The 14,965-nt window shown below is 45.0% G+C and overlaps 1 protein-coding gene across 2 annotated transcripts in view; it reads left to right on the top strand.

Moving 5' to 3' along the window:
* The window catches only part of LOC124235741 (ADP-dependent glucokinase), a 28,816-nt gene extending 14,491 nt beyond the window's left edge, over positions 1-14,325 (top strand). The window contains exons 4-7 of one of the 2 annotated variants that reach the window (XM_046654128.1): positions 3,838-3,958; positions 8,727-8,923; positions 9,568-9,666; positions 12,642-14,325. In XM_046654128.1, the coding sequence (XP_046510084.1) occupies positions 3,838-3,958; positions 8,727-8,923; positions 9,568-9,666; positions 12,642-13,193 (969 nt within the window). In that variant the 3' untranslated portion in view covers positions 13,194-14,325. Of the gene's footprint in view, positions 1-3,837; positions 3,959-8,726; positions 8,924-9,567; positions 9,667-12,638 lie in introns of both variants that reach the window. The other variant, XM_046654127.1, reaches the window with a different exon arrangement.
* The last annotated feature ends 640 nt before the right edge of the window (positions 14,326-14,965 follow it).

Genomic DNA, 14,965 nt, shown 5'->3' with positions numbered 1-14,965 from the left:
TTCTCTCTCTCTCCTGATATTCGTAATTTATGTCTTCCCTATTTTTTCTTTTTTTCTTGATCACTTTGGCTAGAGGTTTATTAATTTTACTGATCTTTTCCATAAATAAGGAAGTTTTTTTTTGTTGATTTTTCTCTGTTGTTTTTCTCTTTTCTATTTCATTGGTTTCTGTTTATTTTGAATTTAACTTGCTCTTCTTTTTTCTAGTTTCTTAAGATAGAAGCTGAGGTCATTGACTTGAGACCTTTCTTGCTTTCTGATACTAGGTGTTTTCTGATATTGGTGTTTCTGCTAGATAAATTCCCCCTTAAAGTATTCCTTTAGCTGCATCCCACAGATTTTGATACATTATGTTCATTCAATTCAAAATGCTTTCCAGTTCCCCTCTGATTTCTTGAGGTGGGCTACTTACTAGCCTATCAACTATTTAGAAATGTGTTATTTAGTTTCTAAATATTTGGGGGGTTTCCAGATATCTTTCTGATATTGATTTCTATTTTAATTTTATTGTGGTCAGAGAATATGCTTCTCTGCCTCCTATTAAATTTATTGAGACTTTTTTATGCCCTAGAATATGGTCTATCTTGGTGAAGTTCCATGCACACTTGAAAAGCATGTGTAGGGGCCAGCCCGGTGGCGCAGCGGTTAAGTTTGCACGTTCTGCTTCTCGGCGGCCCAGGGTTCGCCGGTTCAGATCCCGGGTGTGGACATGGCACCACTTGGCAAGCCATGCTGTGGTAGACGTCCCACATATAAAGTAGAGGAAGATGGGCTCGGATCTTAGCTCAGGGCCAGTCTTCCTCAGCAAAAAGAGGAGGATTGGCAGTAGTTAGGTCAGGGCTAATCTTCCTTAAAAAAAAAAAAAGAAAAAGGAAAGCATGTGTATTCTGCTGTTCTTGGGTGGCGTGTTCTCTGAATGTCAGTTAGGCCAAGTTGGTTGATAGTGTTTGAGTCTTCTGTGTTCTATCTGATTTTCTGTCTACTTGATTTATCAATTATTGAGAGAGGGCTATTGACATCTTCAACTGTAATTGTGTCTATTTCCAATTGTAGTTCTGTTACTTTTTGCTTCATGTATTTTTTAAGCTCTGTTAATAGGCACATAACTATTTAGCATTGTTACATCCCTTCGTGAATTGACCTGTTCATCATTACCAGGGTTAAAGAAAATCATTTCATAATATTCTTTACTGTGAATCTATTTTGATTAAAATAGCCATTCCAGCTTTCTTTTGATTAGTGTTAACATGGTATGTCTTTTTCTATTCTTCTGCTTTTAACCTATTTGTATGTTTATATTTAAAATGTATTTTTTTTAGGTAGCATATTCTTGGGGCTGGCTTTTGTTTTGTTTTGTTTTGAGGAAGATTAGCCCTGAGCTGACATCTGCTGCCAATCCTCCTCTTTTTGCTGAGGAAGACTGGCCCTGAGCTAACATCCGTGCCCATCCTCCTCTACTTTACATGTGGGTCACCTGCCACAGCATGGCTTGCCAAGCGGTGCCATGTCCATACCTGGGATCCAAACTGGTGAACCCCGGGCCGCCGAAGCGGAATGTGTGCACTTAACTGCTGTGCCACTGGGCCAGCCCCTGGGGCTTGCTTTTTAATACACTTTGACAATCTCTTTCTTTTAATTGGGGTGTTTAGACTATTTACATTTAATGTGATTGTTGCTATATCAGATTAGGTTGAAATCTGACTTCTTGCTATTTGTTGTCTGTCATTCACCTCTTTATCTTCCCTTTTTCTCTTTTTCTGCACTCTTTTGGATTATATTCTATGATTTCATAGTATCTTTTCTGACTTATTAGCTATAATGCTTTGTTTTGCTATTTTAGTGGTTGCTTTAGGGTTTATAATTAGCTTATCACAGTCTGCTTTCATTATTATTATTGATATTATTATACCAACATGTAAAATGGGAAAATTTTACAATAGTGTACTTCTGTTTCTCCCGTCCAGTCTTTATGCTATTATTGCCATATAGTTTACTTCTTCATATGTTAGAAACCTCACACTATGTTGTTAATATTTTTCTTTAAACAGTTAATTATCTTTTGAAGAGGTTTAAATAATAAAAAAAAGATGTTATGTGCTTATCCAGAGTTAGCATTTCTGGTGCTCCTCATTCCTTTGTTTAGACCTATATTCCCATCTGGTACCATTTTCCTTCTGTCTGAAGGATTTCCCTTAACATTTCTTGTAGTGCAGGTCTGCTGGTGATGAATTCTATCGGATTTTGTATATCTGGAAGCTCTTTTAAGGTAATTTGTTGGGGTATTTGTAGGGCTTACTCAGTTTTTTTCTGTTTCTGAGGCATCACTGTCCTTTGTTGCCCAATGTCCACGTGTTGAAGGTCATTTTTTCATCTATTTTATCTTTGTTGTTGTTGTTTCAGGCAGGAGGGTAAATCTGGCCCTTGTTGTCTCATCTTGGAAGCTCAAGTTCTGGCCAAGAATCAAAAGAAGTAAAATGGCAGAGGCTAGCCTTTTCAGGATCGGCCAAGAACGGGCCTGTGTCAAGGCAGAAAGGGAGCAGGTCAGGGGGAGGGAGGTCTGTTTTCTCCCGAAGCCGGGATTCCTTAGATACATGAAGTGCCTCTGTGCAAGCAAGCAGGTAATTAGCAAGTTAAAATGCCTTTTGAACCTTCTGGGTGTGGCCTATTAAATCTGAAATGGTGTTGATGATCTCTGAGGCCTTTCCTGTAAATCCCAGTGCAAACCCTCATTGTTCAGTGGTTTTTAGTCTGTTAGCCTAGCTTTGAGTGGGGTCCAGAGCTGGCATGGCAGAAACAGCAACAGATGGGAAATGGCTTCTAGAAGGAATAGCCAGGGATAGGCCCAGGTTGGAATTGAAGAAAGTGGTTTTGGGAAAGTTGCAGAGCACCTCCCCCCAAGCTTTCTGAATCGAGATGTTCTTTAATTTTCATATTTGGAAGGCCACCCTGTTCACACAACAGCTAAGTATAATAGGGAGCCTGATCCCACAGAGTAGGTCACCTGCTTGTGGAGGGTATTGTGATCCTGAGGCTCTTTTCTATACGTGGTAAAATTCAAACAGAATTGTTTTCATCTGGCAACTTTGAGCAGCCAACATCATATCTATTTGCCTACACAGGATGTGAGTAAAGAAAGAGAGAAAATGGTGTAGGGCATGTCTCAGTCTGCTTGGGCTGCCATAATAACAAAATGCCATACTGCGTGGCTTAAACAACATAGATTTATTTTCTCACAGTTTTGGAGGCTAGAAAGTCCGAGGTCAAGTTTCCAGCAGAGTTCAGTATCTGGTGAGGGCTCTCTTCCTGGCTTGCAGACCACCGCCTTCTCTGTGTCCTCACCTGGCCTTTCTTCAGTGGGTATGGTCGGAAAAAAGAGCTCTCTCTTCCTTTTCTTATAAGGCCACCAATTCTATTGGGTTAGAACCCCACCCACATGGCCTCATTTAACCTAAATTACCTCCTCAAAGCCTGATCTCCAAAAACCACACCTTGGCGATCCGGCTTCACAGATGAATTTCAGGGGTACACGAATATTCAGTCCCTAACAGGGTGTATGGGATTCAGCAACTGGATAGGTACCTGTCTGACACGTGTGCCTTGGGTCTTTGTCAGCTTCTCATTTCTGGGTACATTGTGGCCACACCCTCCAGAGGCCTACACCCTGGTACAGCCCCTCTACTACATACCTCCAAACTAAAAGCTTTCAAAATTAGATTTGGATTCCAGTATTTTGTTGAAATGAATAGACATGGCCTGGATGTACCTTTTCGGTTACTGTACAGATTCCATGGGAAAAGGGGCAGGTCTCCTGATAGATTTCATATTGCTTATCTCCAGGTTCTTCTTTGTGGTCCAGTTGGTCCAAAGCTGCATGAACTTCTTGATGACAATGTATTTGTTCCACCGGAGTCACTTCAGGAAGTGGATGAGTTCCATCTCATTTTAGAGTATCAAGCAGGTAAGAGAAATGAGTAAGTAATGATATAAGACAGGTCAGGGGACTGTGTATTGTCAGTTGGCATGTGACAGCGCCAGAAATCTATCCTTGTAAGTTGGCAGGATCCTGTTCTTGCTGTACCAGGGGTTTCCTAACCCCTTGGTTCTACTGAGCTGATACTGCCATCGTCTCAAGGGAGAGTGATAGAGTGTTGCAGCATTGCAGAAAAGTCCTAGGTCTGTATCCAGAATTGATCTGGTCCCGAGAGAAGTCAGGCTGTAGGAGAGCAGGCATCATGAACAAAATGAAAATGTGTTAAACCTGCGTAAAGTTTTTCTTTGTTACTAAGAAAAGAGAAAGGTGGGTAACATCTGCTCAGCTCTGTGCTGGATTCTGCCCTACGTCTTTCTGGCCAGCTGTTCCAAGCTGCTTAGAATGGATTTCCAGGCCTCTGGCAAATCCTTTGAAACATTTTATTCTCCCTTGGGTGTGTAAGTAGGAGTATTTTGTATTTAACAACATGTACGTTATTTCCCATTATATAACGTTCCCGTGTTTAAAAATCCAGACTCACCCCATCCTGCCCCAACCCCAGTAGATTTTGTTACACAGACTAGAAATTTGATTTCTGAGAGACTCCTAAATACCTCAGTATATTTCAACTCTGTTTATTAGGTTCCATGTATTAGCTGTTGGATCTTTCCTCTGCTCAGAACTCAGACTCCTGAATTTCTGCTTCAGTGTATTATTAATTCAAGTTAAAGGCTCCAGCATCTAAACTGACTAATTGGTACCTTAAAGCAGCACTTACTTAATAGGCTTCAGTGAACTGCTTCCAAGTCAGACAGCTAAGAGAACCTCACCTACTACAGGCGTTAACTTTCATGTATGATATGAAATATAGTGCTTCTTGGAAATTAGGCCTTTCTCCAGGTACGAAAAAGGACCTGCTCCTCATTGCTGGCTCTCTTTAGGGTGGTTACTGGGATCAGTCAGGGAGTCAGGGCGGACAGGGTCTGAAAATTTGGGACAGTGTTGAAGTGGCAGTTCACGTTTAATGATACACAAGTTTCGAGTTTCTCTCAGTTTTAGTTTCCCAAATGGGAAATCAGAGTGATAGTCCCGCCTGAAGACTGTGGTGGGGACTGCGGTTAGCGTGTTTAAGCACTGTGAGCTGCTTAAATGGAAGGCATGGACATGACTGTTGACTGGAAGGGTCTAGAATAGCTAAAGATGTGCCTTTCAGGTGCTGCTGCTGCTGCTGCCAGTTCCGATTGTCTCACTTCCACCCTGTTGGCGCTCACATCATGAGCGCAGGACCTTTCTCGTTCCTGGTTTCTGTCATTTTCAGTGGTGCCTAGAGAATGGAGGGACTGGTGTCTTCAGCAAGACTCTGCCTTTGTGTTCGCCAGCTGTGCCTTCTGTGCAGTTAAGATGGCACAGCTTATCCTGAAAGGAGATTGTGTCTGTCCTTGGGTTTGTAAGCTTCGCACTTCAGTTTTTCTTTTCTATGACTTATTTTCTTAGTACAAAGCAGTGGCCTTCCACTGAGGTTTATGTGAAGTTACATTTTCATGGGCCCCTGGAGGGAACCTAGTCTGGTGGCAGCAGCCCTGGGTCAGCTCTCTTAACAGAAATCCATCCTCAGTGTCTCTCTAACCTAGATGAATAAATTCCCAGAGAGGACTTGTCAGCTTTTTCCCCTCCTTCTCTCCTGCCAGACTTCCCCAGAGAAGCTTATTTTCAGGCTTTGGGCTGGGGATCCAGAGTTACTACAGAGCTTTTGCTGACTTACTGGCTGAAGGTCAGGATCATAAATTGAGAGAAGGGATCACTTAAGGAAAGAAAATTCAAAGCTTCATGAGAAAAGAGGGGCATTGACTGTTATTATGGGCTCACCCTGTCTGAGTTGCAGTCATTTTGCTTCTCAGGCCACTCCATCAGTCCTGTGTCCTGTGGAAACAGCCAGTGTAACAGCTCTCCACATCCCTCCCTTCTTTGCCTTGCGGAAGCCTGTTTATTTTTGCCTCTCTCACTTTTTCCCTGAAGAAATTCATTTCTTTTGGTGCTGTGTGGCTCTTCTTTCCTAGGTTAAGTCAGGCCATGCTTCTTATCACCTTCACCTTTAAGAGTCCATTCAAAGTCTGGCCCAATGGAAAATACTAATGTCATGTATTTTTCCCATTGTACAGTCTCATCAGTCGGGGAAATGTTGGATTTGGAGTTCACACCCATATTTTTTGTTGTCATGGGCATTTAAGTCATTGGTCTGTTCTCTTACTCACTTGTTCTTTTGCTAATTCGCTCACATTATATGCCAGGGGCAGTGTGAGGCGGTAGGAATATAATGATAGAAGACGTGGGCCCTGCCCTCGGCTCACACTTCGCTGTAGGAGATGAACTCTTGCGCAAATGATTGCAAAATCATGTGCTAGGTCCTTTAACAGGGTATAGTGGCGGCCCCGGGAAGGCAGTAATTGAGTCTGCTTTGGGGTGGCAGAGTTAGGAAAGGCTTCATGGGGAAGGCCATCCTTGTGCTGGGTCTTTAGAGATGAAGCAGAGTGGGAATGCTGCAGTCAGCTCTGTGGACCACCACTGGTCATTTTCTTTGGACAAATAATAAGACATGGTCCAGGAGTTAAGAAAAGAATGTGATGTTTCAACAAATATAACCATTGCATCGGGGTTTAGTAAATAGGTAATATCTTTTTTTTCTGTTTTCATAGATTTTTATACAAATGACCCACGTATAAAATGTTTTTCAGGGCCGGCCCGGTGGCTCAGCGGTTAAGTTCACACGTTCCGCTTCTCAGCGGCCTGGGGTTCACCAGTTCAGATCCCAGGTGCAGACATGGCACCACTTGGCATGCCATGCTGTGGTAGGCGTCCCACATATAAAGTAGAGGAAGACTGGCACAAATGTTAGCTCAGGGCCAGGCTTCCTCATTAAAAAAGAGGAGGACTGGCAGTAGTTAGCTTAGGGCTAATCTTCCTCAAAAAAAAAAAAAAGTTTTTCAGAGGAATGGATTCAGTAAAGCTGAATTCAAAGCAAGCGAAGGATGGGTTCTCCCAGCCTGGACACATGCATGTGCTCCCCACCTAGTGAGGGGGCAGGGGCGGCATGCAGGGCTTTCGTCCCCAGAGGCCATTGTGGAAAGGAGGAAGCAGGTTGCCAGATGAGGAAGACCCACCTGCCAGATGAGGAACCCCTCGCTGTGGTTTGTCTGCCTTGTGGGAAGACTTTCTTGGGGAATATCCAGTAAGGATAGAGACCAGTGAAAAACTAGATTTCAGTGTATGGACTTTAGTTTTATAATTGGGACAAATCCTGTTCATGGAGGGAAAGCTGCGTAAGCCTGGCTCACAAATCCTTGCCCCCAGGTCTCTGGGAGCACCTCCATCCTGCTGGTGACCAGGTGCCTCTGGTGCTCAGTGGGGAAGGCCTCATTTAGGAATTGCCCTAAGCAGCAGCCCTTTGGCTGACTGACTGCAAGATTTTCGGGTCTTTATGGAGAAGAATGTGAGCTCTGCCTGGAAAGCCTCCGGTCGTGAAGCCTCACCGAGTGACCTCTGAGAGGGCCTCCCTGTCACCTTTCCTGCTTTAGGACTTGCGGCAATAGCACACTCCTCTCGAAAACTTGGCAGCTGTGGGGTCTTAATCGGTAGTTCTCCACCTGAGTGCACATCCGGATCTCCACGGGGGTGGCCTTGCCACCTGCACGTTAAACACTAGGTTCCCCAGGAGATACTGAGGCATGGCCAGTGCTGAGAGCCCCTCCTAGAGATGCGTACAGTCACCAAACTCCTCCCCCGCTGGAAGAACCAGCCAAGGACGGATCTGGACCCCCCTGCCTGGATCAGATTAACAGCTACTGAGTAGGCACTCTCTGCAGGGGACGGTGACAGGTGCTAAGGGAATCAAAGACATACATACCTTAAAGAGCTGGCAGTGTGTTTGTGGCACGAATGTGTGAAAGTTAAGTAATGATATAGGTTTGAATACTGTTTCAAAATAGTAGGAGAGAGAACTCAAAGCAAAATGATTAATCACCAAACCATGTAAAGTCCCTGTGGGTGCTCAAAGTAGTGAAAGTGCACCCAGGCTGGAGCAGTCAGCAACCATTTAAGGAGGAAGTCACACTTGGACTTGTTCTGGAACAGTCATTATTCTAAAGCAACTCACTCAGCAGAGGCTAGAGCAGCCAGAGACTCTCCCGTTCTGGATCAGGTGTCCGGAAACCACTGGCGGGCAGCAGGGAGGAAGAAGTGCGGTCAGATGACTCTCGCAGCTTCAGCCTCCCTCAACCCCAAGTAAATAAAAGGGGCTCAGGGTGCTGCTGTGAGGCGGCAAGTGCTTCAAGAAAGGCAGCACGTCCTGTATCCAGGGACGTGCATGGTGTGCACCATGTGCTGCTAGCTGGAAGTCGAGCTACCACTCTGTGGCTGGGAAAGGACACAGCATCCTCTGTTGGAGAGCTCAGTGGATAGCAGAGCTTTCCTGGGACTCGAGGGGAGCTAATTGCCAGCCCCTTGACAAAGGCATACAGTATTGCACCCATACTGTGCTTCTGTTGGGTTGGGTTTGGGGTTTTGGTTTCTTTCTTCCTTTACTGACCACCGTCCTCCTGGATGCAGCGCCGTGCTTAGGCCATTGAAGCTGGGGTCCGCTCAGTCAGAAGCCAGCCTGCCCAGAGCCAAGGCTCCAGTGAGGTCCCTGCCAGCCTCCCCACAGCTAGGAGACTTAAAGCCTCTTCCTTTTCTTCCCATTGTGTTGACTGGGCTTTTCTAGGGGAGGAGTGGGGCCAGTTAAAAGCTCCCCATGCCAACCGATTCATCTTCTCCCACGACCTCTCCAACGGGGCCATGAATATGCTGGAGGTGTTTGTGTCTAGCCTGGAGGAGTTTCAGCCAGACCTGGTGGTCCTCTCTGGATTGCACATGATGGAGGGACAAAGCAAGGAGCTCCAGAGGAAGAGACTCTTGGAGGTAATAGCACTTACAGAATTTCACAGATCTCAGTTAGTGTTTTTCTTCAGATTCCTACCTCTCTTGGCCTCTGCAACTTGTGCTGCCTTGTCCTTGGCCTCCCCAGGACATATCCTGGCAGCTGGCTCTGAAGCCTGCCTCCTGCTGCAGTGAGGCACTTCATGGTACTCTTTCAGGCACGGGCAGCACCTTGAGTAGGACAGGTCAGAACATCTTCTTGCCTGAGCCTCTGCATCCTGTGCTAAACTGAACGTGGCTGCAAGCTGCAGTGTTTTTAGTTTGTGTCCTCTGTGTTATCTGTACCATCTCACTTCACATCGGCTATGCTGCGGTTCCTGCACAGTCACATGGCAGTTGAAGCCGGCTGTTTGGTTTAGGTCCCCAGGAATAGGCTGGCTACGTGAACAAATGGGCGGGTCTCTGCTTTCTGAGTGTATAACCCCAGCACCTCTATGCAGAACCTAATTTTCTCTGTTGGGAAAAGCATCCCTTGTCCACAGAGGCCATGGCAACCCACATGGCTTGGAGCTTTCATGAGGATGCAAAGGCAGTGACAGGAGGCATTGACTCTCAGGACCTGATCCTTCCCTCTTGCCTGACTTCCTTCTCTTTTTAATGGCAATGCTCTCCTCTTTTCTTTGCAGGTTGTGACCTCCATTTCTGACATCCCCACTGGCATTCCAGTTCATCTAGAGCTGGCCAGTATGACCAATAGGGAGCTCATGAGCAGCATTGTGCATCAGGTAACCACATGGGCAGCATGTGGGGCCCTCTTTGGTCCTGACCCTCAGGGGGCCTTGCAGAAAAACACCCTTGTCCAGTGAGACTGGCTCACTGAGATGTGGATGTCATGTCACTCAGACCTAGGTCCATGGAGATCCAGACAAGGAGCCAGGTCTGTTCTGGAACAAGATCTCCTTCTAGGTTAAAAACACGGCAGTGGAGGGGCCAGCCCAGTGGCATAGTGGCTAAGTTCACATGTTCTGCTTTGGTGCCCCAGGGTTTGCCAGTGCAGATCCCGAGTGTGGACCTACACACTGTTTATCAAGCCATGCTGTGGCAGGCATCCCACTTATAAAGTGGAGGAAAATGGGCACGCATGTTAGCTCAGGGCCAGTCTTCCTCAGCAAAAAGAGAAGGATTGGTGGCAGATGTTAGCTCAGGGCTAATCTTCCTCAAAAAAAAAAAAAATAGGACAGTGTAACTGATGGGTTCATGGGTTGTGTTTCTCCTTCTGGAATGGGGAAGTTGGAAGTGAATGGTTTTTGCAGTAGCACTCAAAGGAGAAAAAACTGAAAGCCAACTTAGCAGCTTTCAGTTGAACTTCAAGAAGCTCAGAGAAGAAAACTTTGGGTGACCTTCACTCCCTCACCACCAGGCACTGAGGTGTTCAACTCCTGCCTTTGGACAGCAGCAGTAATCAGATAAATCCAGGAGTGTGATGCTCAAGACACAGACTTTGGAAACCTGGGTTGGAATGCCAGCTTTGCCATTCGCTAGCTTTATGAACTTGGGCAAGTTACTTAACCTTTCATTTTATTGTTAATTAATCTTTTTAATGGGTAGTTTATTCATATGGCTCAAAAACCCCAAAATATTAAAAGATACACAAAGAAGTCTCCCTCCCCCTGCCATGTGTACCCGCTGTTAGTAACCTCCTTATTAGTTTCATCTGTTTGCCTCCAGAGTAGCTGTGCACATATATGAGCAAATATGGGAATCTATCTTTAGTATGCTTTTTTCCCCTCCCCAAAGCCCCGGTACATAGTTGTGTATCCTAGATGCGGGTCATTTTAGTTCTCCTATGTGGGACACCGCCACAGCACAGCTTGGTGAGCCATGCTAGGTCTGTGCCCAGCATATGAACCAGTGAACCCCGGGTCACCAAAGCGGAGCACATGAACTTAACCACTTGGCCATGGGGCCAGCCCTGGAAGATCTTTATTTTTTCATCCTTTTTTATCCAAAAAGATAGACTAGTATACTGAATATACTGTTCTGCACTTTGCTTTTTTTCACTAAATGTATTTTGGGGGTCTTTTCTCTATCATCAAATGGAGAATCTCCTCAGTCTTTTCACAGCCACATGGTTAAAGCGATGTGTGGGCGTACCTCAGTTTATTTAACCTGAGCCTTCTTGCTGGGCGTTTGGTTTACCGTCCTTTGCTATTCCATACAGCGGTGCAGTGAAGAACTTTTACATGATTTCATTTTGCCCATGAGCAAGTGCGTATGTATGATAAGTTCTCAGAAGTAGAGTTGCTGCATTGGAGCATAAAAAGCATATCTAAGTTTGATATTGCCAAATTGGCCTCCATGAGAATTGCACCAATTTACTTCTGCTAGAACTCTTTACAAGTGCTTATTTCCTCATCTCCTTGCCACTGGAATGTGATTAGAAACATGCATTCTTACCAGTCTGACAGGTGAAAGATGATATTTCAAAATAGTTTTTTTTTTAATAGACTTTGCTTTTTACGTTCACCGCAAGAGTGAGCAGAATGTCGAGAGTGCCCATATTCACCCACAGCCTCCCCGCACCCATCAGCATCCCACGGCACCTCAGTGAGCCTGCGTTAACACGTCATCATCACCCAAAGGCTATGGTTTACATTATGCTTCACTCTTGTAATTCTTGTAAAAAGTGTATACTACACTTTTCAGTATAGTTTTTATTTGCATTTCTCTTTTGAGGTTATCTTTTCACTTTTCAAAAAACAAGCCATTTTTATTTCATTTTCTGTGTAACTATCTACTAACCTTTCTGAGCCCCAGTCCCCTAATCTGTAAAACGGAGGCCATCCGTCCTTCCCTCAGACGGTACAGTCAGAATTAGAATACAGAAGGAAATAAAGCCGTCAGCTCAGGCCTGGCGCGGCCCCTGCAGGAAGCGGAAGTGCTAGTATATGACAAAGGGTAGGCAGGCCCTCCATTTTTAAATAAGTAAATAAACACACACGTGCACACAGCCCTACCTACACACACAGCGGGGCTCGTCTCTCTTGCACAAACTTTCACCTTATGTGCAGGTCTCTGGCTCTAAGGAGGAAAGCACTAAAGTAAGAAAGACAGTGAAGTGGACACGGTGGTTCCCCTTAAGATAGAAAACAGGCTCAGTGGCTCCTGTTTGGTACCCTTTTTCACACAGCCTTATTACTAAATAGTCTTCCTAACCCACATCTGCTTAAAAAGCTTAGATCTAAGCTGAAACTATTCTCCTTGCTTCTTGGTATTGTGTACACGGAACCATCGCGACCCTGACTGTGTGGCTAGGGCCTTCTCCGTTTCACTGGTATAATGCCTGCTGACATTCAGGAGCTGAGTGTCATTTTCCATCAATGGCGAGAGATCTGCTGTGTGTGCAAAGACAAAAGCTAGGCACCATGGAAGGAAATACAAAATATGTACACCTCTGCCCTTTGTCATATAATGGTGTATTGTTATAAACAGACTGGGTCTAAAACGGTGTTACTGCAACTTCCCAATTTATCCCAAGTGATAATGAAGGTGGAGATGGTTAGAAGTGTAATAGCCAAAACAGTGACCTATGATCTGTCACGTCCCCACCACAGACTTCAGGGGCAGGGAGTCTTGTGGTAAGGAAGAAAGATGCCATCCTGCCTTCCTTCCCGGACTTTTAGTCATTTGCTGTATTCTAAGATATCTTAGGAGCTAGATGTCCTTCAGAAAGAGACCTCCATTTTGTTTTTGTTAGCAGGTCTTTCCTGCAGTGACATCCCTTGGGCTGAATGAACAGGAGCTGTTATTTCTCAGCCAGTCAGCATCTGGACCTCACTCTTCTCTCTCTTCCTGGAACGGTGTTCCTGATGTGGGTATGGTCAGTGACATCCTCTTCTGGATCCTGAAGGAACATGGGAGGAGTAAAAGCAGAGCCTCAGACCTCACAAGGATCCACTTCCACACACTGGCCTATCACATCCTGGCAACTGTGGACGGACACTGGGCCAACCAGCTGGCAGCCGTGGCTGCAGGAGCTCGCATGGCTGGAACACAGGCCTGCGCAACAGAAACCATAAACGCCAGCCGGGTGTCTCTGAGGGCACCGCGAGAGTTCATGACTTCCCATTCGGAGGCAGGCTCCAGGATCGTAGTAAACCCAAACAAGCCAGTAGTAGAATGGCACAGGGAGGGAATATCCTTCCACTTCACACCAGTATTGGTGTGCAAAGATCCTATTCGAACTGTGGGCCTTGGAGATGCCATCTCAGCCGAAGGACTCTTCTATTCAGAAGTACACCCTCACTATTAGGAAGGTGGTTGTGGGTAATTTCTCTGAGGAAGGAGAACTAGCCAACTTAAGAATGACAGGAATTAAGTGATTTGGAAAATAGGATTGAGGATGTCAAAACAGTTTCTAGAGCTAATTGAAAGACAGCCAAAGAAACAACAACAGATTAAACTGTATCAGATACATTCCAGCCTGTTGACAGTTACCCAAAAACATTTCAGGTTTTAATCAAAATTTAGCTATCTACTAACGAGACTGGATTTTTGTTTTTTATGTTGTATGTTACAGGGGTAAAAACTTGATTCCAAAATCCCCAATTTATGCTGTATCATCAGCTATTTTAGGCCAAACTTCTTCACCCTCAAGAGCATGTCAGCTGGAGAAAGCACTTCCCTGCTTGCCCACTTAAGAAGCGCATGCTCACTTACCCACACTCCTCGTCTCTAGTGAAGTCCAATGTGAAGTTGTCGTGTTCTCTCTCAGCTCAGCGCTCATGGGCGGGATCGTGGTTTCCATTCAGTGTTATAATGAAAATATTTAATGAGCACACTTTCTCAGTCTTCTGCTCTCAAACAGGACAGAACCAGCAGGAAGGACAAAACAGTCCCTCCTGTGCTTCATAGTTGCAGCAGAGACAGACTGAGAGTCTTATGGAAACTTCGAAGGAGTCAGCCATCCAGCAGTTTAGAAACCTGGCTGACCAGCAGGGTGGCATGAGCGGAAGGGCTATGCCTTCCTACCCTGGCTCCTTAGATTGTAGGCTGGCTGGTCAGAGGCTACTGTGCCTGAGCCCAACCCCATCACCCAGCTCTGGACATGCTTTCTGCAGTAGAAGACTGATGTTTCTTCATTCTGATCCTTGAAGGAGTTTGCTTTTACAACTGGAATGTGCGTCTGTGTGTAAAACAGATCATGTATGTTTTACATTGACACATCACAGCCATTAAAGAGTTTGACCTCATAAGAGCCCCAGGATCATGAATAAATTTGTCATGTTATGTATTTATTTTTTTATAAATCAAGGAGACTTCTGTGTGCTTTTAAATATATTAAAAACAATTTACATTTCAGGAATCCTAAGTCTACTTGTAATTGATTTTGTTTCTACTACCACTCTGGAGCGAGATAAAATAATAAATCATTCCAATCTTGATTTGTGAGTTATATGTTACTCTGTTCTTCAGATGTTGGATTATCTTGTCTTCCCATTCCTGGGTTAGGCAGTCCCTCACACTGAGCCTGAGCTGTCAGTCTGTCCTCTGTGGTTTAAAGTGACAGAAGATACCAGTATCAAGTAGCTAAGCCATTATGAGACAGCAGTTCGAAAGCATGTAGTGAGCCTTCTCACTTTGTTCAAAGAGCAGAGTAGACAGGCCCACTTAGGTCAGCCGTAATCATTTCACACCTGGCTCACAGCAGCAGCTTCTGGAATCTCAAAGCTGCCTCAGGTTCTTCATTTATGACCTCCCCCTCCCTGCTTTGGGTAAGAAGGAAAGGCTCATTACTCCTTCAAAGAAAACTCAAGTCTAGATAATTATGCAGCTTGAAATTCAAAGCAAGTAGCTTCTTAAGGAAATCCCTGGCTGCTACCTCGTCAGTCTTTGCCGCCAGCCTTCTAGCCTATTTTTATTAGAAAGGCTTAAGTGAGAAGAGATTTCTGTGTTCCCAAGAAGAATTGGAATAACTCATCTATGTTCTAAGCCTCAGAGGACAGTACTGAAGTGTTCATGTGACATTTCTCTTATAGTCTGTCTCTAAGTTGTGTTTGTTCAGCCCCTGCCCTGGGCATATTC

The sequence above is a fragment of the Equus quagga genome, chromosome 2 (genome assembly GCF_021613505.1).
Source record: "Equus quagga isolate Etosha38 chromosome 2, UCLA_HA_Equagga_1.0, whole genome shotgun sequence".
NCBI classification, from domain to species: Eukaryota; Metazoa; Chordata; class Mammalia; order Perissodactyla; family Equidae; genus Equus; species Equus quagga.
Note: the sequence above shows the minus strand (reverse complement) of the source record. Positions and strands in the feature narration are given on the sequence as shown.